The sequence below is a fragment of the Heterodontus francisci genome, chromosome 26, assembly GCF_036365525.1.
Source record: "Heterodontus francisci isolate sHetFra1 chromosome 26, sHetFra1.hap1, whole genome shotgun sequence".
Taxonomy (NCBI): Eukaryota; Metazoa; Chordata; class Chondrichthyes; order Heterodontiformes; family Heterodontidae; genus Heterodontus; species Heterodontus francisci.
This window is the reverse complement of record NC_090396.1, coordinates 46,789,403-46,811,079: the sequence shown is the minus strand read 5'-3', so window position 1 is coordinate 46,811,079 and position 21,677 is coordinate 46,789,403. Positions and strand designations below refer to the sequence as shown.

Genomic DNA, 21,677 nt, shown 5'->3' with positions numbered 1-21,677 from the left:
GTTTGTGCCAGGCCTACACAAAGTCTTGATGTTGAAATGTCAGATTGCTTGTGCTCCATAAATACACTTGAGTACTCTTGTATCTTCTGCCATCTATTCAAAACAGTCTAGGCATGGCAGCTCATCCTGCCAATGTTATAAAGCACGATATTGTGCTGTTAGACAGTTTATCCATGGTATCCAGTTGACCAGACTTGCTTCAAACTCATTAGTCAGAGTTTCATACAATGTATTATTCATTAATTGTTGTTTCTCATGTGTTGTACTCTTGCAGTGCTGAAACCGTTGCCACTTCCAGAGGATAATGCCCTTGTTCAGAAGTTTATTCAGAACTGTGCTCCATGGAGCCCTAAGGGATGGACAACTTGGTGAGTCTAAGTGCCAACCATGTATTTGTGGAGAGGGAGGGATGGTCATGTATGGCCTTAATGCAGTCAATCTTTTCTTGAACAAATGTCAACATAATTACAATTAAAACCAACAGAATGTTAATTCTCATTTTAAATACTGCAAGGATACTATTGATCCACACTATACAGCACAAGTAGGTATTCAGCTATCAGGTCTGCAGATTCTATCATAACCCAGGGTTAAAAATAACATACACCAAAGACGACTACTTGTAGATAAGCCATAGTGAAAAAGGACAATGAATTTGCATTATATAGCACCTTTCACAACCTCAGGATGTCCCAATACATTTCACAATTAATTACTGTGTGATGTGGAGGGAAACAAAGCAGGTAATTTGCACACAAGGGGCTGAATTTAATGCCAGCGGCGGTGGTTCCGCCAATATGCTGGAAAACCGGGGGTAACATTGCATGGCCGTTTCCGGGAGCCCCAATGCAATTCTATGCCCATCGGGCAATTCACTGCCTGACTTTGGGACTCCCATCTCTCTAAGGGCAGAGATCCCGGCTCCAAGAACTGTTGGCCAGTACCAGCAAGATGGAACAGGCCCGGTACCTAAGGAAGCGGGCTTGAGCCCAGGACTTTCTGACTTGGAGGCGTGTGCTACCACTGAGCCACAGCTGACACTTGCTATATAAATGCAAGTTGTTCCTTTTCTTTCTTCTGTCATTTCACCTTGCAGGTTCTTTTCCCCATTATTCCTTTTGTGAAGCTAGTAGTCACTTTGATACAATTGTATGTGTGCTGGCAACCTTCAGGCACTTCACCCAAGTGGCCATACTTTTATTTGTGAACCTGAAGCAGAGTGCATTTCACCTGATCTTGTCTTCCACACAACCTTGTCTTTGCTGAGATCGGTCAACTGTGCTAATGTTTGTTTGATCTCTTTGCAAATCAGCAGAAACCATTCTTTGTTGCAGTTAGTAACAATTTTCCTATTTTTCAGCTTCTATCTCTTGGAGCTGACAGATTGCATTCTTGAAAATCTCTCTGTCAACATAACTCGTCTACTGAAGGGTGAAGAGGACATACAGTTTCAGTGCAGAATTGGAGAAATCAAGGTAACTTCAACACTTTTGCTGGAGGTCAGAAGAAATCCCAGAAAATCACAATTAAATGCTCATGAACAATTGCAGTAGTTATCTATTTGAATACACAATTCTAGGTGTTGTACGATGGTGTTTTGTTCTCCGCAAGGATACTTGTACTTGAGAGCCATTGACTTTGCAGATCCTGGTTACACAGCTATTGGTGTTTGATCTTTGATATTGTCAATTAAAGTATACTGCACAAATGTGGTAGAATAACAGTTCCATTTCCTCATGACTATTTATATAACCCATCTGCAAAATCAAAAAGTTTCAAATTATGGTCATGTCAGTGGTCTGATTTAAGTCCTCATTTGTTTTCCTCTGTGCAGTACAAGGCGTATGCGTCAGAGTGTAATTTCATACTGTCTGACTCGTATAGTGCTTGAGGGAAGGAAGGTACTTTGCAAATGCTGAGAAAGATTGAAAATGTTAAATATTCTATTGATCAAATGTGACACTTTGGCAAGGTATATGGAGCGGATCATTTGATTACATCATCATATGACAACCAGGCAATTTAACTCTATTTAAACAGGTTTCTCTGGGAATCGGCTCCTAGCAAATCATTTATTTCCAACTTGTTCTGCACTGTCTGCACAACTCTCATATAGTTTGCAAAATCAGTGCTCCAGTTTCAGATGTGCATTTTACTTTTAGAATAGTGCAAGCAGTTGTGTACTTAAAAAAAAAACTACTTGTAGAGGGCTGTGATAAAATGAAAACTATATATACTACCAATTTGAAATTAAAAGTAGGAAGAGCTTAAGTTTCTAATGTTAGAAAGGAGTTGAAAGGACAATTTTCTTGCATTAAAAATATCACTGGCCAATAAATAGAACCTTTTTAAATCAAACTAACATGATCTTTGTCTAAACTTGCCAATAACAAAGAAAGAAAACCTTTGTTTGTTGTAACCTGAAGACTAATTGAGCTCTGCCCTGACCGTCTTTTTTTTTAGCTGCAATTAGAATGTGTGGCTTTAAAGGAACACACCTTCACCTCAGTAGCAGAATAATGCATTGTGCATTACATAACATAACTCTCCTGATCTTACAAAACAGTGTAGCACCTGTCTCACTGAGCAATATAGGAGGTCCACAAGTATCTATATAAAAGATGAGTATGTCAAACTGCGGGGGCTGAATTTTCAAAACGGGATCGGGAACCTGACGCTCGGAAAATTTATGGGTCCTGACCCTGTGCCCTGTCCGAGTCGCTAACGCAATGCTGTTTTTCTCTGTTAATGCCCTAATTAGGCAGGAAGCGAGCTTGGCTCCCAATTGGGGGTGCCGAGCGTCTCCAGGAGGAGGGAGCTGTCTGCTGAGCGTGAGCGGCAAAGACAGACGGCAGCCATGATGGGGCCTGCCGCTGCCTTGCCGAAGAGAGCAGGCAGCTCCATGGAGGGCCAGCAGCATAAAAGAGGAGGACATTTTTGAAAGATCCAAATCTAAGATAATGCCCATGATCTGGTGCAAGATCCCCGAGGGATCCATAGTTTTTAACCTTACAAAAAAAAAGTGTTTCCCTTCGTCCCGCTAATGTGCACCAGACTGTTCGGGTTCACCGAATTGAAAATGACAGTCCTGACTTCCCCAGCACCTTAACAGACTCCTCTAGGAGCTTAATGGGCTGTTAATTGGAGGCAAGTGGGTTCCCCATTCCCTCCCTCCCTTCCCCACCACCTCCCGCCCCCGTTTTAAAACTTGGAGTCTGTTCCGGAGGTGTTGGCCCTCCAGGACCATTATTTTTAAATTGTGTCCGCACCCGGACCCTACCCCAACAACTTTTGAAAATCTGGCCCTGGGTGTCACATATGCAAATTCTGTGTTTATACTTTAAAAAAATATATATATAAAAGAGTTGAAAGCCAGTTATTTCCAGTTTATAGAGAAAGTCCACCAACATTAAAAAAAAAATTATATCTGCAGAATAAATAAACAGAAGAAAGCCAGTCTGATCTGATCCGAGGATCACCCAAGTCCAATTAACCTCTAATTGATGACTGACAACTACAGCTTGTGGCCTGACAGGACACAGAGTGACAAGCTGCACTTTAGCAGTGGAATAATTCATTTTGCAATACATAGTATTATTGTCCCACACAGGGCATCCTCTGACATGCCCCGAGCAGCACCACAAAAAGAAAACAAAAGACATGCATTTATATAGCGCAAGTACTTTTTAAAAGTGCGGTCACTGTTGTAATGTAGGGAAATGCAGCAGCCAATTTGTCCACAACAAGCTCCCACAACCAGCAATGTGATGATGAACAGATCATCTGTTTTGGTTGAAGAATAAATATTGGCCAGGAGACTGGGGAGAACGCCCCATATGATGATTGAAATAGTGCCATGGGATCTTTTATGCCCACTTGATAGGACAGATGCGGCCTCGGTTTCACGTCTAATCTGAAAGGCAGCATTACGACAGTTCAGCACTCTCTCAGTACTTCACTGGAATGTCGGCCTGGATTTTGTGCAGAAAAAAGTAAAGTTTTGAGATTATAAAAAAATAAACAGTTCTAAATTGCCATGGTACTGTAATCTGAAAACACATTGCAAGTGGTTTGCAACTAACTCCAGACATTGTGCAATTCTATACATAGCATGTATTTTGTTAATCTAGATTCCATCACCCTTTCAGGAAGTGCGTTGCTGACCCTCTGTGCAAAGAAATTTCTCCTCATTTCCACTCCAGTTCTTTTGCCAATTATTTTAAACCTATGATCTCTGGTTACTGACCCACTTGCAAGATGAAATAATTTCTCCTTGTATCAAAACCCCTCATAATTTTGAATACCTCTATACCTCTATTAACTCTCCCCTTCACCTTTATATGCCCTAAGGAGAACAATCCCAGTTTCTCCATTCTCTCCATGTAACTGAAGTCTCATTCCTCGTAAACGTCCTCTATACATTTCCAAGACCTTGACATCCTTCCTAAACTGTGGTGCCCAGAATTGTACACAGTACTCCAGCTGAAGCCTAACCAGTGATTTATAAAAATTTTGGTTATAAATGGGTATGGGAAGAAAATATAAATAGTGCAAGGGTGATTCACACCTTTTCTTGCAGTTGTTTATAATAAAAACATGCCTATTTTATAGCTTTAAGAAGTATTCAATCAATCACTAATAAGTAAATGAATGATGTGCTTTGTTTAAGATTCTGGATACAGCGAGACTGAGTGTAGAACAGAAACCAGTTGAAAAACTTACTGTCTTCAATATTCTGTGGAGAAGGGACCCTGAAGCTACAGACCAGCTGTATCTGAGTGCTACACTGCAGTGGGCTTATCTTCCAAACACAGCAAGTTACTTCAAGATATACTGTCGAGGACCAAACTACTACAAAAACCGAAAGGTGGCAGACTCTGAAATGATTCATGTTGGTCGAACAAGTGCAAGTCTTTACCGTGTGGTAGATTTACGATTGCACAATGCTCCAGCAGGCAAGTCCTGTCAAGTGGAGTTTCTAATTCAGCCAGTGACTCAGGAAGGTTTTGCAGTACCTCAATCAGCATGTGGAAAATTAACACTAAATTACACACAACCACATGGAAGCAGCAATATACAGTAGTGTCCTTCTCTTGCTGTTTGAAAGATAATTCAAAGCTCTGTTAGTTTGTATTTGTGTGTTTCTGGCTGGAAATTTCCAGTAGCCAGCTGTATTGGGTTGCTTTGACTGCTTTTCTGAGGCTAGAGAGACAAAGTAGCTTCGCCACCTTGTATCTCGCAAACCTCAAAATCTTTTTCTGCTCTTGTGAATCGTGTGCGTTGTTGCAGATATTCCTCACTTCACTGACTAGCTCCTGGTTTGCGGCAAGGGTCTTTTATATCCTTTTTGAATTAATTTCCTCTCGTTAAAGTTTTTCATTTAAAAATCCTATCCTGAGGTGGTTGGTGACACGTTAAATGAAGCAGCTTTGGAATGCAAGTCTTTCTGTATGCCCATACTAACCTGGTTAGCACGCAGAAATTTTAAATAAAACCTCAATACTAATGGTGCTTCCATCACATCACTCACAGACAACATTTAAAAAAAAACCACAATTCCTGAAACTGACTGCACCACTGTCCTTCATGGGGTTGATTATAAATACAATCCCATGCTCCTTTAAGAGTAGGCCTCTCAAACAGAACCAGCAATTTGCATTTATATAGCACCTTTAATGCAAGATAACAATCCAAGCTACACTTCCAGCAGTAATTTTATTTAAGATCTCACTGAATTCAGTGAGAGTTTTTTGAGTCCATAAATCCTTCAAGTTTAATATCTTGCCTGAAACCTATAAGCTGCTCGCACTTAGATTCTTGTAGTGGAAGCAGGACTATAAAATGGTCGCTGAAAATATTTCCTTGGCAGTTTTCTCCCCTCCCCACTCCCTTGGTCCTTTATGGCATCTTCCATCTCATTGTCAACAGCATCGTTTGAACCAGTTAACCAATCAGCAGGCAAAGCGATTGACACTAAGAAACACAAATGATTATGACAAATAGGAAGTAGCTTTTGGAAGAGCAAAAATGTTAGTGTATTAATACTTAATTGAAATGAAACTCCTGGGAATGGAAAAACCTGTTTTTTTTTTTTAAAAAGCAGATGGGGAGAAATTTGCAAAGCTGTTGTCAGTGCAGCTAGGGAGTTCTATTTATACAGTAATACTGGAGTGTTTAAACCCTTTAGTAAGGTCTCTGCGACATTGGTTTAGGTTCCTCCCCAACTCCCCCTCCACCCCAATCCCCTGCTGATTGTTCAAGAAAGTGGTGGTGCTGGGAGGTGAACAAAGGGACTTGCATTTATATAGCACCTTTCATTACCTCAGGATATCCCAAAGTACTTCATGGCCAATCAAGAACTTTGGAAGTCTAAGTACTGTTGTAATGTAGGAGATGTGGCAGCCAATTGTGCACAGCAAGGTCCTGCAAACTGCAATGTGATAGTGACCAGATATTCAGTTTTAGTGATGTTGAATGAGGAGTAAGTAATGGCCAAGGCACTGGGGATAATCCCTCCTGTTCTTTGAAATAGTGCTGTTTTATAGATCCAAGCCAAATGGTGAAGAATGAAACTGGACACTGATCCTTTTCTTGATAGTTGGCTTATTCACAGAATGCAACAGAACATATATCTACCTCCTGTAAACTCACACCTTGTTTCCCAGCAGGCTGCCTTTATATTCCCTCTCATTTCCCTCTCAGTCCTTAGTTAAACAATGCCCTTCACCTGTTTATCTTAACACAATTGTCATGCAGGCCCCCACCTGCCAAGAATGAGGCATATTAATTTTGCCACATGGACATTAAATTTCAAATTGTTGCTGGGAAGAGAAAGCCTGTTACAAGGACTGCCAGAAACGACTGGCTGGAAAAAAGATATTTGCATATTAACAGAGGGTGTTTGGAAGGACAAAGCAGCCATTCCCTGACATTCAATCCACAATGGCCTTTTGATCACCAGACATTGAAGGTGGGGGAACTCACATTTCAGGTTGACTGCTAAGATGGCCAAATACACAAATGGACATGGTCAAGCCAGCTAGTCACATGACTCACCTGCTGGGCAACTGGAGTTTTTTTGAATTTGTGCAAACAGTTTGGGAAGGAAGTCTGTTTGCTCCTGGACTGAAGATCTCTCCTGTCTGCTCCCATCTCTCTCTCGCAAGCCTCAGAATCCACTGAAGGCACATGAACCCCAAGAGAGAAAAGTCTACAGCGAACAAGATTTAAGAAGAATACTGGGTCCCAACGAAAAACTTGATCTACCTATAATCAAGGACTCTACAGTGAGTTCAAAGAACCATAGTAACAACTCTTCAGATATTGCCTCAAATGTTTCCACTTCATTTTTCTTCTCTTTTCTGTCTCTATTTGCATGCGTGTATCGCGTATGCATGCTAGCATGGGGCATGTCGTGTATCCGTAGGCGTTAGCCGAATTAGAGTTTAAGTTGAAGTTTTAATAAAATTTCAACTTTTCTTCTTTAAACCTAAGAAATCCTGTTTGTGCTGGTTTCTTTGCCTTGTAATTGGAAAGTGGTGAAAAAGGATTCACCAAGGGGGAGCTAAAAACACGGTGTGCTTAAAAATAAAACCCTGTTACAGTAAGACTAGGTGAAGGCTGGTCTGGTCTTACTCTTTCTCACCTGGTTGTAACAGAAATTTGGGTGCTAGCATCCAGAATTGACCCACATACAAACGAGAGAAATTACAAGTGGCAAGCCAAGTTTTTCCCAATCAAAAAAGAGCAAGATTTCAGTAGAGGTTTTCTTGTGGTTGTGTGTGCTTGAATGCTAACATGTCTGCAACTGATGCTAGTAGCTCCCCAAGCCAGGGTGAAGTAACTTGGGTTAAGTTAAAAGCACTGTCTACGGAAGAGTTGAGGAAAACGGCTGAGCAGTGTGGGCTCATTGTATGTGGCAAGGCTAGGAAGTCTGAACTCCTAAGACTAGTGGCTAACCATTTTTTTCCTTGAATCTGAAGGAGCAGAAACAGGGTTAGAAGCAGACTCCGACAGGGTGGTGTTAACAAATATACAATTGGAACAGAGGAAACTTGAATTTGAGGAGAGGGAGAGAAAGAATAGTCTGGAAGGAATGTGGAGAGACAGTTGAAGCGGCTTGAGTTAACCCGGGGGCAACAGAGTAACCCCAGTGAAAGCGTGGCCAATGTGGAGGAGCATAATTCAGGGCTGGGTACAAAATTGTTAAAACGAGCTCAACTAATTCCAAAATTCAATGAGGAAAATGTAGAAGAATTTTTTATGTCCTTTGAGAAACTGGCAAGGCAGCTAAAATGACCAGCTGAGACCTGGCCTCTTTTACTACAAAGCAAGCTAACTGGAGAAGCCCATGAGGTTTATTCCCTGTTGCCAGATGAGAGTTCATCAACTTATGAACGGACCAAAAATGCTATCCTTGGGTCATATGAATTAGTACCCGAAGCCTATCGTCAAAAGCTTAGAACCCTTAAGAAGCAAGCTAATCAAACTTGCCTGGAGTTTGAAAGAAGTAAGCAGCTGGCTTTTGACCAGTGGCTGAGGGCTCTTAAAGTATAGCTCAGCTATGAGAATCTCAGGTAAGAAATTCTGTTAGAGGAATTTAAACACACTCTCCCACTCTCCATAAAGACCCATGTGGAGGAGCAGCAAGTCCAGAGAGCCCGGCAAGCGGCTGCCCTGGCTGATGAGTTTGCTTTAATTTCCCAGGGGAGAACCTTTCCTAGTCACCCCCACAAATCCAAAAAGGGCAAAGGGTGGGAAGGTGATAGGACTCTAAGCAGTCCTGGGAGATAAAGGAAAGCAGGAGACAGTGGGGGGCCCTCCTCTAGCCAAAAAGGAAGGCTGTGAGCAAGAGTGAGACCTGGAAACCTGTATGCTTCCATTGTAATAAAGCAGGGCATTTAAGAGCTGACTGCTGGAAACTAAAGGGAAAACCTCTAGGGTTAATCAGAGCACACCCACTCAGTGAATAAGCAGACTTGATGGAAAGAACAAGCTGCGGCTTTAACTCCAGTGAGAGTGAGACCCAGGAAGTCTACTGCTGCAAGTGCAGGAAAATTTAATAGGGTTCCTGAGGGTTGTCAGGGTTTTGTGTATGAAGGGAGAGTAACCCCATACCTCTCGAGTAGGGAAAGCAAGCCCATAGTGATTCTCACGGACATAGGGGCCACTAGATCCGTTTTATTGGGAAAAGGCCTGACCTTTCCCCCATTGACTGCAGTGAACACCAACCAGAATGGTGGTGAATGGTACCTGGAGTGCAACCTAGTTTCGGGACCAGTGACAGGGATTGTCCCTTGTTTGCCTGTCGACAGGCTTGACCTGCTTCTAGGTACTGATCTGGCGGGGGTGAAGGTGGTAGCCCCCCCCCAGTAGTGAAAGAAAGGCTACAGGAGTTAAGAGAAACGGGGCTGTAGTGGGAGACGGACCTCTGCAGTTTCCCTGAATGTGTAGTGGATCAGGCCTTGATCAAACCAGCTCCCCCAGAGGAGACTGAATTGGCACTGCAGGCAGATGATCATGAGGTCTGTCTGTCCGAGACTTTCTTTGGAAAGTTGGAGACCCAGGGAATGAAGTAAATGGATTTTCCCTAGCTGAGGCTCAACGAGCCGACCCAGTATTGCGAAAGTTAGCACAGGCTGCCCAGTCTGAAAGTGAAACCGAGGGAGTCCCTGATTGCTACTATTTAAAGAATGAGGTACTGATGAAGAAATGGAGTTCCCCTCACAGACCTGAGAGCAAGGAGTGGAAAGTAGTTCACCAATTAGTGGTACCGGAGAGAAATATCAAGAAGGGCGCACGAGACTACAGTGGCTGTACGTGCCCATATACAAAAGAACAAAGCCCACATAAGACAGCAGTTTGACTGGCCAAAACTCCACAAAGATGTGGTGGAGTACTTCAGGCATTGCCACATGTGCCAGGTTGAGGGGAAACCCCAACCTACAGTGAAACCTGCACCCCTAAGTCCTGTACTGGTGTTAGGACCCTCTAGCAGAGGGCTGGTGAATTGTAAAGGGCCCCCGCCGAGAACAAAAAGGGACAGGCAGGAACAAGGCTGGCAAAAGGTTAGACAGGGAAGGGGAAAAAGTGACCAAGAGGGCAGGTTAGAGGAAGTCCTGGAGGAATCTCAGATGAAAACCCCTACTGTCTAGTCAGCCAACTCCGAAAAGTGTGAAATGTTAGACCCCACATCCTCCTACTAAATGCATACACTAGAAGCACCCCACTAGAGTTGCTAACAGCATTTACAGGAAGTTATAGAGTCAAAGAGAGGCCTCTAGGGGGCAGAAAAACTGAGGGTGATGCTTCACCTAGTCGAAGTGTCACAGGTGAGTGTAGCAAGGTCTGCACAAATACCAACAGCCAGGAGTGTCCCAGAGAACAAAGGGCAGATTAGCAGAATCGTCCCCCACAGTCAGAGAAAAATGGAACCACCCAGCCCCTGAAGTCAAAAGCCTTTGCATAACTCAGCAAAGCAATGAAAGAGTGTTCAGGATAGACCTGCCCACTACTGATTCTGTTGGTAAAAATTCCAATTTAGGGCTAATTAAATCTAACTCTTTCCTCCCCCCCCCCCCCCCCCCCCCCCCCACTCACCCCTTGGCAGACCTCAGCAGGAACAAAGACCCTAGGCAGTCATGGAAATGGGCAAACAGAAGCAAATCGACCCGAAGAACCGCATGTTTATTGGAATGCCAAAAATGGGGCAATTTTAATAAGGTTTAGTATTTATGAATGAATGAGAGAAATTCATGTTTTTTCTGTATCTTATAGTTTTCTTTCAATCTTTTAATGAAATGTGCTTTTCTCATCGCATTTCATTCCCCTATGTGTGGAGGTGTCATGCAGGCCCCCACCTGCCAAGAATGAGGCATATTAATTTCGCCACATCGACATTAAATTTCAAATTGTTGCTGGGGAGAAGAGAGAGCCTGTTACAAGGACTGCCAGAAACTGGACTGGCTGGAAAAAAGATATTTACTTAACAGACAGTGTTTGGAAGGACAAAGCAGCCATTCCCTGACATTCAACCCACAATGGACTTTTGATCAGATGTTGAAGGTGGGGAGCTTGCATTTTAGGTTGACTGCTAAGATGGCCAAATATACAAACTGACATGGTCAAACCAGCTAGTCACATGACTAACCTGCTGGGCAACCTGAGTTTTTTGAATTTGTGTACACAGTTTGGGAAGGAAGTCTGTTTGCTCCTGGACTGAGAAGATCTCTCCTGTCTGCTCCCATCTCTTTCTCACAAGCCTCGGAATCCACTGAAGACGCATGAACCCCAAGAGAGAAAAATCTCTTGCAGTGAACAAGGTTTAAGAAGAATACTGGGCCCCAATGAAAAGCAAGATCTACCTATAATCAAGGACTCTACAGTGAGCTCAAAGAACTGTAACAACAACTCTTCAAATATTGTCTCAAGCGTTTCCACTTCATTTTTCTTCTACTCTTTTCTGTCCCTATTTGCATTTGTGTATCACGTATGCATACTAGCATGGGGCATGTCGTGTATCCGTAGGCTTTAGCCGAAATAGAGTTTAAGTTGAAGTTTTAATAAAATTTCAACTTTTCTTCTTTAAACCTAAGAAATTCTGTTTGTGCTGGTTTCTTTGCCTTATAATTGGAAAGCGGTGGAAAAGGATTCACCAAGGGGGAGCTAAAAACACTGTTTAAAAATAAAACCGTTACAGTAAGACCAGGTGTAGGCTGAAAGGGAACTATAGACCTCTCTCGCCTGGACGTAACACAATTAACCTACCATTAATAAGTGCCATGGGATCTTTAACAAACTGACTCTAGACAACACAGCCCAGTCCTGACATTATCAGATTCATCCCAACTTCGCATATGCGCAGAACGGACCCTTGCTGTCAGTATGGTGCTGCGCGTTCACAGTGTACGTCAGGACCTGGTTTGCCAGGACTAATTCACGCATGTGCGTGAAAACATCATCGTGCACTGCAACGTCTGCTCGCCACTCGCTCCCTGCCTCGCCACTTCTCCCCCCTTGGCTGCTCACTCCCCGCTTCACCAAGTCACCGACCTGTGGTCCACTTGCTCCCGGCCTTGCTGCTTTCTCCTCTCTGCTTTCCCGCTCCCTCCTGCGATCGCTGCCTTTCTTCCCCGCACGGGGGAAGCAGGGGAGAGAGAGAGTGACAAGATAGGGAGGGGAGGGAGACTGCAAGCTTCAGTCCATTAGAATGCATTTGCACATGTGCAAGTACTGCGCCACCTAGTGGTTGCATTGTCTGCAAACGCAGCCGATCTTTTATGGCCAACTGCAAGGTAGACAGGGATTCATCCAAAAGACATTACCTTCAACAGTGCAGCACTCCCTCAGTACTGTGCTTAAGTCTTAGAGTCGGATTTGACCTCTCAACCTTCTGACTCAGACATGAGAGTGCTACTAACTGAGCCACAGCTGACCTAGCAGACACATTCTTCTGTGTACCAGCCTTTCTAGGGCCTGCCCTGCTGGGACAAACGGCCTGATTATATATGACTGATGTTTCTTGCTATTCATACCCGTTTGTATAGCTGGATGCAGGGACTGCTGTTGGCCCCTAACCTCCAGTGTTCTGGAATTTGTGGAGGGAACCCTACAGCAAAAACTGCAGAGGCGCCTGTACACCACTGTTTGCAAACTCCACATGGAAGGATTCATGTGATTCACGGAAAGTTAATATGCAGCAAACAATGAGGAAGGCAAATGGTATGTTAGTCTTTTGTGCAAGGGAGTTGGAGTATAAGAGTAAGAAAGTCTTGTTGCAATTATAGAGGGCTATGGTGAGACCACACCTTAAGTATTGTGTACAGCTTTGGCGTCTTTACCTAAGGAAGGATACACTAGCCTTGGAGGGAATGCGACAAAGGTTGACTCTATTGATTCCTGGAATGAGAGGGTAGTTCAACGAGGAGAGATTGCGCAGAAAGGGTCTATATTCTCTAGAGTTTAGAAGAAATGGAGAATGAAACAAACTTTTAGCTGGTTTGACGGGGTGGATGCTGAGAGGTTGTTTCCCCTGACTGGAGAGTTTAGAACCAGGGGCATAGTCTCAGGGTAACGGGGTCGGCCATTTAGGACTGAGATGAGACATTTCTTCATTCAGAGGGTTGTGAATCTTTGGAATTCTCTACACCAGAGGGGGTTGTGGATGCTCAGTCATTGAGTATATTCAAGGCTGCGATTGATAGATTTTTGGCCACAAGGGAATCGAGGGATATGGGGATAGGCTGGGAAAATAGATGATCAGCCATGATCTTATTGAATGGTGGAGCAGGCCTCCTCCTACTTCTATTTCTTATGATCTTTTGCGTATAAATTTACGCAGGGGAAGAAATAGGCTAAATATTTGGTTCTCTATCCCAGAGAATGGCAGATCTATGGAAGAAGTTGGCAGCTTGTACAGTGAGTGCCGATTCACCGTCTATCTTTTTGAGAGCGCTTCCTGGTTGGGGGGGTGGGGGGAGACCAAATAATATGCCGCGCTCAATGTGGTCTCCTGGGCCGTTTTGACTGCCTAGAGGGATCGGGGAAAAACTTTGCCAGTTTTTTCCCTCCATGTTTGACCTTGCGTTTTTGATTGCCTGGGAGAAGGCAAAAAAAAACAATGACATGGTACCTCGGGATTAAAGGGTCTTCTGTCCTGCTGAAGATTCTAGGTGGGACAGGCTCGTCAGACCAGCTGGTCTTTTCCTGGCTGACATTTTCATGTGTTTATGTGCATTAATGAAATAAGAAATTTTCGGTGGGGGGGGGGGCAGAAAATGATGTTTTTAAACAGCCCGCATCCTCATTACCTTTATCCACCACTTGGCGACCAGCCACAGCAGTTTTCCACCCCTAGGTTGGAGTTACTCTCTGGTGCAGGCTGCCCTCCTGTGCAAGTGACCTTGGAGTTGGAAATAGAGCTGGGGGTCAGGGGTTGTCAGAATTCCCACCCAGCCAGTGATTCACCCCTGTCGAGGAACACGCTGAAGCAAGAGCGCCTTTTTTGCAGCTCATTAACTGATGAGTTTTAACCCTTCCTCACTGATACCCACTTCCAATAATAGCTGCTCCTGATGGAATTCTTTGCAATGTTGCATGGCTCTTCATGCTACTGGGTGGTGGCCATTTTGTTGCTGTGTTTGTGTTTATATATACTTCCTCAATTTTCTCTCCTTTTCAGCTGAAGGTACTGACTTCTGTTTGGGGACAGTTCCATGAGCACTGACAACCTTCTGGTACTTCGCCTCACTGTTGCATTGAGCTGAATATTACACCTCATCAAGCAGCGAACCGTACACCACCATCATCAATGAACCCGCCTTTGCCCAATTCAACGCCTTCCATAGAAAAAGTCGCAGCCCCAGCAGATTTGGTTTCTTCCTCCTCCCGTCCTAGTCAGTGACCCTGAGGCCAATTGTAGGACTCTAGACTGTGGAACTAGCTGGGATCAGCTCACTCAACACACTACAAAGGCTTGAGCCTGTGACTTCCCTATTCTGTACAGTGGAGTTTTGCTTGAAATGCGAATAGAGGCCATGCATGTGCATTCAATCTGAAAGTTTCAAGCTGTTACATCGGTTCAACTTGAATAGGCTGTCATCAACTGATGGGCCTGGTGCAAGGCAGCTGGTAAACCTGCCAAGTCTTGTTCAGTTGGTCTCATGGACCCATTGGCCGGTTCTTGATGGGAAATGATATAATGTTCTAAACGCTTCCAATTGCACCAGAGGTCATCAACCTTTACTGTAGTGAGAGCTATTTCTGATAAATGAAAAATATCACGAGCCACTTAAACATATATTGAAAAATATGGATAGATAAATGCAAACTAAGTATGTAGCTGTTATAATTACATTAGAATATATTTAACATGAAGGAAAACCGATCTTAACTTTATTTCAATGTGATACTTGACATTGCATGCAAGTGTGGTCAAAGGATTACTTGCTGGTGTCCAGAAGCCCAGGGGCAGCTTCATTGAGTGGTTGGTGTCCATTTAGCAACATCATTTCCTCTGGAATCTCCCTCCCTTGACGGTCTCCGATTGGAAACTGTGAGGCCCGACTGGGCTCAAATATACTTGGGGTTATACCCAGCAGCTTTTCCTCCATCTGCACTCCAGCTCGAACTGATGTAACAAAAAAGACCTACCCAGGAGGCCAGGGACTGAATTCTGCATCCAACGCCCACCCCGATACAAACTGGCTGTGTTTCTCAACTCAGTTCTGAGAGCAACGCCCATAATAAAACAAAACAAAATATTGCGGATGCTGGAAATCTGAAGTAAAAGGAAAAAATGTGGGAAATACTCAGCAGGTCAGACAGCATCTGTGGAAAGAGAAACCAAGTTAACGTTTCAGGCACGCTGAGCCGCTGGAGCCTGCAGCCTGGAATTCTGAGTGGGAGAAGGAGGAAGAATGAAGAGAGGCATTATAGTCCAACACTCACAGCAACCTACAATCCACCTGTGTTATCGGGATAGGGAGACAGAGTTTAGAAGCACGCACCAACACGACTCCAGTAAAATATCCACGAGGAGAAACGTGAGCAGTGACTGTACCTGCATCTTGCCCTGTGTTGTGTCCTGAATGGTTCCTCCCTCCCCTCCCTCAGGTCCCTTCATAACTGAGCTAAGTTTTGGGGTTTGATATAGTTTATTAATCCTTAGTTCCTCCAAAAGAGCTAGAAAGTTGGTGGCTGTTAGGCCGGGCCTGTCACCGGGAGAAGCCCCATAGCTGCTACCCAGCTCTGTGCAAAAACGGGAACAGTAGCTGCTTATTGGGGGTGTTTATGAAGCCTTCCTGCCCACCCGCCAGCTTCATTCCTCTCCGGCACTTGGCGGTTTCTCATCCGCTGCGGATCTGCCACAGCCGCCTCCGTCTAGCTCCAACGTCGGCACTGCGCATGCTGCAGTCTCAGCCCCGCTGGACACACACATGAGCCACCCCCCCCAGTTAGTGGTTTCCTCAAAACTTTATGCGAGCTATTCAAAGACTGTCAGCGAGTTACCAATAATTACCCTGCATTACACAGCCGCTAGAATACATTGTGGAGAACCTATTGCGTTGAAACAAATAATGTTGAAAATAATTCAATGTGCTGCTGGCGAAGAGGTGGACATAGCGTACGATCGCCAACACTGTTTGCACGAGCTCCTGGTGGTTTCATCACATGATCTCTCACCTCCAACAGCCCCGCCCAGTCAAACAGCCTTCTTCCTCCATCTCCAATATTTTTTATAATTAACAAACAAAAGGGTTCAAAGAAAATGGCGGGGGTGCGGTGTGGGGGAGAAGAGAAGCACAGCTTGATTCCTCTCCTGGACTGCCTGCAGTTGTGTCCAGGTGAGACTCCAGGACTGTCCTGGAGGCTTGGTAACGCTAAATTAGAGGGAAATGGTAGATCAACCAAAGGGATGAGACTTGTTGGCCCTTTCTTACACGTTTGGTTCAAAGGATTCTGATCTAAATTGTGCGATTGTTTAAATTTCTGCAGAATTTCTAGATTGATGAACTTTTTCCACAGCACTTTCTGTAATATATCCCAACTATGCTCTTAAATTGAAAAAAAAGTTAAATTATTATCTGATGATAAACTATGTCACTGAGGAAGCTACGTACAGGGAACAGAATGTGAGTGGTAATTGGCAGCTTTGTCGATGCTTATAAAAGTGCTTGATGACTGAATCTGACTTCGAGGAAGAATAACATATGATTCACAGAAGGGTTTAATAAAAGTGGCTGTTGTGTGTAGTGTTTTTGATTTTAAAAAGATAGTGTGTACTCCATAGTGGTTCCAAGTCAATAATCTCGGAAAACTGTTCACATGACCTCATAACATGTAAATATTGAGCAACTTATTAATTGTCGTATGAACCCCAAGGTAAAATAACAGCCTTGAAATTGCTCCTGTGCGTTTGTTTTTTCTAAAAACTGTCTTTGTGTGAGTTTGTAGAGATTATTTTATTTTATCTTGGGTCAGTTAATTTTATAAGGCAGCAGATGTAGCAGTCGTTTAAAATGAGTACTGTTGGAATTCAATCCTTTGCTTTATGTGTTTACATTTTTTTCCTGGCAGATACAAGACTGCTTGAGGAACAGAATGTGTTAAGTTTGTGAAATGGCTCCCTCTGCTGGATTGCTCTGAAATTGCAACATTGATTTAAATGGGTTTGGCAGAACTACCAGTCCATAGTTGTAATGAAGTCAGAAAGGCAAGGTCTTACAACAAAGGAAAGCCATTTTAATTTGTTGGGCTTTCAATGCCATGCTAATATTGCTTTTCTTTTTATTCAGTCATGGGATTTGGGCATCGCTGGCAAGATCAGCATTCATTGCCCATCCCTAATTGCCCTTGAACTGCTGCAGTCTGTGTGGTGTAGGTGCACCCCACAGTGATGATAGGTTGGGAGCTTCAGGATTTTGAGCTAGCATTGATGAATATCGATATATTTCCAAGTCTGGATGATGTGTGACTTGGAGGGAAACTTGGAGATGGTGATGGTGTTCCCATGCTGCTGCCCTTGTCCTTCTCGATTGTAGAAGTCAGAGATTTGGGAAAGGTGTTGGAGCAGCCTTGTTGAGTTTCTGCAGTGCATTTTGTATATGGTACACAGTGCTGCCACTGTGCGCTGGTGGTGAAGGGAGTCGGTGTTTAAGGCAGTGGATGGGGTGCCGATCAAGTAGGCTGCTTTGTCCTGGATGGTGTCAAGCATCTCAAGTGTTTTCAGAGCTGCACTCATCCAGGCAAGTGGAAAGTATTCCATCACACTCCTGACTTGTGCTTTGTAGATGGTGGACAGGCTTTGTGGAATTAGGAGTTGAGTTACTCCCTGCAAAATTCCCAGCCTCTGACTTGCTCTTCTTAGCCACGGTATTTATTTGGCCGATCCAGTTAAGTTTCTAGTCATTGGTGATCCCCAGAATGTTGGTGGGGGATTCAAGAATGGTAATACCATTGAATGTCAAATGGAGGTGGTTAGACTCTCTTGTAAATTTTACATTTGCTGTATTTTGACATATTCAGTGACTTAATGACTGTTTCCATACAAAGGTCAATGGGATTTTGCTTCAAAGACCAATAGGTCTCTAACTGGATATTTCAGAGACCTGACAAATAATTAAGCAACAGTTGGATTATTGCTGTAAATTCCACACTGTTTTATGATTGGATATTTTTCAGTTGAGCGAATGTAAAAGCTGTTTGTAGTGTGAAATACAAGACTTTTTATAAAGAATCATGATTTATAATCTGTTTTAGATCCAGAGTTGGAGTATTTACTGCATTGAGGGAGTTTGACTGCTGATTGAATTTACAATTACAGCTACATAAATAAGAGCCTGGAGTTGTTTAATTCCATTCAGAACTGCTGTACGTTTTTGGACGGAATGTCACAGAAGCAAAGCCGTGTTTTTTTTAACTGTACGGCATTACATAGAGTTACAACACAGAAACAGGCCATTCAGCCCAACTGTTGTATGCTGTTTATGCCCCACACATGCCTCCTCCCACTCCTCTTCATTTAAAGCTATCAGCATATCCTTCTAGCTTTACTTGTGTTCCACATTAATCATGCATCCAGGCTACTGTGCTCATTTATGGTGTTCATATGGAAGAGGGTGGGTCTGAATCAAAGTTCCCACTAAGCTGCTCAGGTGCTCTGCAGGTCTTGCTCAGTGAGAAATAACTTGTGTGCGCGACCATGCAAAAAAATGTAAGTGGACGGTGCACTGAAAAAACTGGCCGCACACAACTAAATTTTAAAGGGAACATTGGTCTGAAGGGATGCAAAGTGAAGCTGAATATTGACAAACAAGAATAACATGGGACCTGCACTGGTTCAAGTATTTTACTGCAGAGGCTCGGGCACTTGCTGATGTGGAAACTGCACTGCTGCAGATGCCGTATGATAGCAATTGTCTCTGATATCAGACAAACTAGTGAAAATTCATGCGTTCCAATCTATATGACATTGTTTGCATCTGTAGTAGTTGATTACAGGCTGATGTTTGAGCTTTCTAAATGCTTATTGGCCCTTTTAGAAAGTAGGAAGAAAAGAAAAACTTCTTTTCAGCTACTTTGAGAATTCTCCACCTCCAATCTGCACAGCCAGCCCAACATGCAAAATGAAAGAGGTAAGTTTTCAACCACCTCGCATATACTGATGCCATCACACATCCTCGGCCCTACAGCGCACCTCCAGGCTTTCTGCTCGAGACCAACCTGGCTGTTGGCAGGCATGAGCTCATGGGCCTCTTCTCAGTTTGCAAGGAATGCTTTGGGAAATGTACTGGGTTTTTTAATTAGTCATGAGAAGATACCTTAAGAGTCAGTGATTACTGCAGAGAGTCCCAATTATATTGTCATGTGTCACATTGTTAGCTGCTGGACACTAAACTGAATGTTTATTTGTATCAGAATCTTTGGAAGTGTCTCTTGAGATCGGAAGTAGAAAGAGTAGTCTGTACTGACATCAGTCCAGCATCATTACAGTTATTGTATAAAGCTCTAGCAGACCTGTATCAGTAGTGGTATGGAGTATGTAGATGCTGCAAGTATATGGATATCTAATAAATAATACACCTACCACTTACAGTGAATTTGAGCGATATGACTGCACTATTTTCATTATAAAAATGTTGTTTACTGCTTTTGATTACAAACTAGCAATAGAAAAATTTCCGACTGCAATACTAGTGATATATGGAAAAATAGTGGGAAATGCTATTGCTGCAGTAGACAATGTGGTAAATTTATTGCCTAAATGTATTCGAGTTTGTCCTGGAGTTTCTTCTTTCATCTTTTTTCCCAGTTCTGCTTCTTTTCCTATGTAGATAATTATACTTTCAAGCTTGGACCAAGACATAGCTCGCTTGTTCTGCCACGAATGCCTTGTTGTCCAGTAATAACTCGCTACTTTATATGCAGAACAACATTGCACTGGAGGTGTTGAGTGAGGATCCTGCCGATGGAGAATTTTACGCAGTTAAGGTGAGAGTGACTGCCCTTGACATAAAGGCAACATTTGACCGAGTGCTGCATCAAGGAGCCCTAGCAAAGCTGGTGTCGATGGGAATCAGGGGGGAAAACTGTCCGCAAGTTGGAGTCATACCTAGCTCAAAGGAAGATGGTGGTGGTTGTTAGAGGTCAATCATCTCAGTCCCAGGACATCATTGCAGGAGTTTCTCAGGGTAGTGTCCTAGGCCCAACCATTTTTACCTGCTTCATCAATGACCTTCCCTCCATCATAAGGTCAGAAGTTGGGATGTTCGCTGATGATTGCACAATGTTCAGCACCATTCGCGACACCTCAGTTACTGAAGCAGCTGGTGTCCATATGCAGCAAGTTCTGGACAACATCTAGGCTTGGGCTGATAAGTAGCAAATAACATTGGTGCCACACAAGTGCCAGGCAACGATCATCTCCCTTGATGTTCAATAGCATTACCATCTCTGAATCCCCCACTATGAACATCCTAGGAGCTACCATTGACCAAAAACTGAACTGGACCAGCCATATAAATACTGTGGATGCTAGAGCAGGTTAGAGGCTGGGAATTCTGCGGCGAGTAACTCACATCCTGTCTCCCCAATGCCTGTCCGCCATCTACAAGGCACAAGTCAGGGTGCGATGGAATACTCACCACTTGCCTGGATGGGTGCAGCTCCAACAACACCATCCAGGACATAGCAGCCCACTTGATTAACACCCCATCCACCACATTCAACAGTCGCTCCCTTCATCACCATGCACAATGGCAGCAGTGTGTACCATCTACAAGATGCACTGTAGCAACTCACCAAGGCTCCTTAGACAGTGCCTTCCAAACCCACGACCTCTACCACCTAGTAGGACAAGGGCAGCAGATGAATGGGAACACCCTTCAAGTTCCCCTTCAAGTCACACACCATCCTGACTTGGAACTATATTGCTGTTCCTTCACTGTCACTGGGCCAAAATCCTGGAACTCCCTTCCTAACAGCACTGTTGGTGTACCTACACCCAAGGACTGCAATGGTTCAAGAAGGCAGCTCACCACCACCTTCTCAAGGGCAAGTGGGGATTGGCAATAAAAGCTGGCCTAGCCAGCGATGCCCACATCCCATGAACAAATAAGTAAAAAAAAAAAAAAATTTCTAGACAGACGACTATGCCCTTACATCCAAAGCTGACAGGGTCCTACTTTAAATATACAGATTGGAGCCCAATGATGCCATTGAGCCCTGACTGTAATTTTAATGGACCTGAGTGAGGTTAGTCTACCAGGAAGATAAAGAGGCCTGACAATCTTTTTGCTTTCCTTTGTGGGGCCTCGGCCTAGTTTAAGCATCCCCTGCCCTGGATTCCCCCTCCCCTTCTTCACACTTACCTGAGTGTCAATGACCATGGACAGCCTGATTTTCTGGAGGCAACAGCTGCTCCCCACCTGGGCGGTAAGTGGACCAGAAGCATGTTAATGAGGCCTGGGAGTTAAAATAGGCTGGACCTTATTTCTCTCGCAGCAGGTGAGCTGCAAATTCACTTTGTTACCTAGCTTCCAGGGAGAGGACTATGGCAAGATAGATCACTGAAGCCTTCCGCTCAGTGTGTGGCAGCAGTAAAGGCAGCAAATAAGAGCTGGAGCTGTACAACTGGAAGAATAAACCATAAATCCTAGGAAGCGATCTGCGTTTGTACA

The 21,677-nt window shown here is 43.8% G+C and overlaps 1 protein-coding gene across 1 annotated transcript in view; it reads left to right on the top strand.

The window, feature by feature from the left end:
- engase (endo-beta-N-acetylglucosaminidase) overlaps positions 1 to 19,554 on the top strand; it is a 70,682-nt gene extending 51,128 nt beyond the window's left edge. The window contains exons 12-14 of the mRNA XM_068058146.1: positions 275 to 368; positions 1,361 to 1,475; positions 4,670 to 19,554. Coding sequence (XP_067914247.1) covers positions 275 to 368; positions 1,361 to 1,475; positions 4,670 to 5,083 — 623 coding nt within the window. The 3' untranslated portion in view covers positions 5,084 to 19,554. The remainder of the gene's footprint in view (positions 1 to 274; positions 369 to 1,360; positions 1,476 to 4,669) is intronic.
- The last annotated feature ends 2,123 nt before the right edge of the window (positions 19,555 to 21,677 follow it).